The sequence below is a fragment of the Merops nubicus genome, unplaced genomic scaffold, assembly GCF_000691845.1.
Source record: "Merops nubicus isolate BGI_N331 unplaced genomic scaffold, ASM69184v1 scaffold41179, whole genome shotgun sequence".
Lineage (NCBI taxonomy): Eukaryota > Metazoa > Chordata > Aves > Coraciiformes > Meropidae > Merops > Merops nubicus.
Window position 1 is genome coordinate 1 of NW_008633800.1, and position 3,018 is coordinate 3,018.

At 58.2% G+C, this 3,018-nt stretch overlaps 1 protein-coding gene across 1 annotated transcript; it reads right to left on the reverse strand.

Annotated features, from left to right (window-relative positions):
- Positions 1-36: 36 nt before the first annotated feature.
- Positions 37-2,723, reverse strand: LOC103780675 (G-protein-signaling modulator 1-like; the record flags this gene model as incomplete). The annotated part of the gene is made up of 2 exons (XM_008948364.1): positions 2,585-2,723; positions 37-245 (listed from the first exon to the last, which is right to left on the reverse strand). Coding segments are annotated over exons 1-2 (300 nt in total), but the record flags the coding sequence as incomplete, so codon positions are not given.
- Positions 2,724-3,018: the final 295 nt, after the last annotated feature.

Below are 3,018 nucleotides of genomic sequence, written 5' to 3' on the forward strand. Positions count from 1 at the left end.
TGACCCCCTGCAGCCCCCCCCAAGCCACGCCAGTACCTGGCACTTCATGAGCATGTTGAAGAACTCATCCCCGGGCTCCTGGGCGTCCCCCTCCACACGCAGGTGCCCCAGGTTGTTGTGTGTTATCCTCAGGCCTGGCAGGTTGCCCACGTTGGCACGCTGGTCATCCAGGCGCCTGCTCTGGGAGCTGGCAATGAGGTCGAAGAACTCCTCGGTCTGCGGAGATGCCATGAGGGAGGCGTGTGCTGGGAGGGGGGGAGAGGAGCACAGGGGGGGGTCACGGCCTGGCCTGGGCTGCAGGAGCCCCAAATCCCTGTCACCAGCCCCCTGCTCAGCCTGCAGGTTGAAGCCCCGCTGCCCAAAGCTCTGCCCCCCCTGCTGCAGCTCACAGCTGCCTTTCCTGGAGGCCGGTGCAGCCCTTGCTCCCCACCTCCCCAAAAGCCCCTGGGCTGCTCCAGCCCCCCTGCTCCAGCAGCTCACCCACAGCAGGGTGCTCAGGATCACATCCAGCTGGGTTTGGAATCTGGAATCTCTCCAGAGGAGACTCCACAACCTCTCTGGGCAGCTGCTCCAGGCTCGGGCACCCTCACAGCACAGAAGGCTTTTTCTTCCTGTTCAGATGGAACCTCCTGGGTTCCAGTTGGTGCCTGTTGTCCCTTGTCCTGTTGCTGGGCACCATTGACAAGAGTCTGGCCCCATTCTCTTGACCCCTCAACCTCTTGATCAGCATTGATCAGATCCCCTCTCAGTCTGCTCTTCTCCAGGCTGAACAGCCCCAGGATTTTCCAAAAGGAGGAAAAGCAGGTGCCTCGACAGGCTGAGGAGGAGAACCTCACACAAACATCTCCCACCACCAGACTGCCTTGCCTATTGACTGTTTGGGGCAGCTCCTGGAGGTCACCCAAGAGACCCCCTCAGCCCAGCAGATCCAATACTCTCACATGCCCAGGCCTGGCTAAGCCACAGCCAGTGGCACATCCTCCCCAGGGCCCTCAAAGCCCCAGGGGAAGCTCTTTTTGGGCCAGTCTCAGGCAGAGGTGAGTGAGCCCTGCAGCTGCTCCAGCTGCCCAGAGCTGCAGGACCCGACTGCACAGGACCAAAGGGGGATTCTCAAATGATGCCAGGACCTCAGCAAAGCAAAGGGTCCCCCCCAGCCCTGGAAACACCTCTGGGGCAGCTGAGGAGGAGCTGCTGGCACCTGGCAGCTGCCAGGCACTGAAAGGCTCCCAAGCAACAGGCACTGCACTCAGGCCACGGATGAGAAAAGAAAAGAAACCCAGCCTGGCTGGTGTGACCATCCCTGAGAGCACAGAGCCCTGGAGCAGAGGGTGCCTCCAGCCTCCCAGCACGACGAGCTCCTTTCAGAGCCCCAGCTCCTGGAGCTGCAGAAACACACAAAAATCTCAGTGCTGACGCAAAGATGGATTTCTTCCCCTTCAGCTCACAAAGAAACCTTGAAAATAACACATCTGAAAGGCTCCGAGAGCCAGTGAGAGCTGGCCAGAGAATGTGCCTGCTTGTATATTCTTTATAAAGCTTTGTATTTTAAACTCAGCCTCCTAAATTACAGAGCTGCTACAGCCAAACACACTCAGTATCAGAAATGTGTATCCTGAAAAAGTCATGTCCAGCCTATTTTTAGAAGACAAACTCCTGCTCACCTCCTGGCTAACCTGCCTCCCAGCCTCATCCTGCCCATGCTGCTCTGCTCTCACTGCCAGCCCAGCCCCTGCTCCTCTGAGCAGCCTCCTGCTGCAGCTTTTGCCACACTCAGAGGGACGTCAGGGGTCTCCATGTTCATTTGGAAGCCACTGAACAGACCCATCAGTTCAAACGAAGTGGTGTGAGCCCTTTGTGATGGAGTTTAAGCACATAAATGTGACCTGCAGGTTTTTGTGCTCCTCTCCAGCTTGTTTTAAACAAAGGGATCAACACCACAGTGTGAAGAAGACCTAACAGGGGAGCCCAAGCCCAGAGCTGAGCTGCCTCTCCTCTCCTGTCTCTGTCAGCCAGCTTCCTGCACCCATCCCTGCCCCTCCTACAGCTGAGTGAGCTCTCTGCCTGCCCCAGCTCCCCCGTGTTTATCCAGCCTGCCTCCTCTATGACACCCATCACCGCAGCATCCAGGAACTGTACAAAATCCAGAAGTTTTTTTCTCCATGGCAACGCTACGTGAACAGCTGGCAAAGCTTCAGCTGGCCTGTGCAAGCCTGTCCCAGCTCCCAGCCCCTGCTGAGCCCCAGCTCCCCGGGCTCCTGCAGGGCTCCCTCAGTAACCACCAGCAGCATCTTCCTCCCGGGGACGCTGCCCGAGGCAGCCTCCTGCCAAGCCCACTGTTCAGAAGGCCAGGCTGTTAAAAAAGCCACGTTGAAAAAAAAATCCAAGTGTATTTCCCATTTCTTTTGCTGATTTCCTCTCCAAGCTCTAGTTCATACTCCTCAGCCTCTCCCTCAGCAACCGTTAACACGTTTCTTCCTTCCTTAATGACCGAAGCAGCCAGAGAACTGCCAAGCTCAGCGAGCTGAGGCTGGGGGGGAGCATCTGCAGGCTGCCAGGAGGGACGGAGAGGGGTGTGGGTGCTCACCTCTCCGCTCCCCCAGGGCAGGGACAGGGGTGGCAGCTGCCTCTGCAGCCTCCGAGGGGCACTCCTCCAAGGGGCAGCGCTGATCGTCCATCCGGTTGCTCTGGAACTTGCTCAGCAGGTCAAAGAAACATTCCTCATCCGAAGGGCTCCGGTTGATTTTCTGGAAAGACAGTAAAAGCCAAAAAAAAAAGGTCAGAATGCCCCCAGCAGCTCCCTGTGTCCTGTCACTCCCTCCGGCGTGGCCTCTGCTCAGAGCCACCTCCTGGCTGTGCCCGCTGGCCAAGCCCTGGAGCCTGCTGGGCTCCCTGCTCCTTGGCCCCTTTGTCCTCCTGGCTCTGAAATAACCTCTCCCTTTTTTGCACTACCTGACACCACCCCCCTCGAGGACCACCACAGAGGTCCCCCCTCCTGCAGGGAGCCCTGCCTGGGAGAGG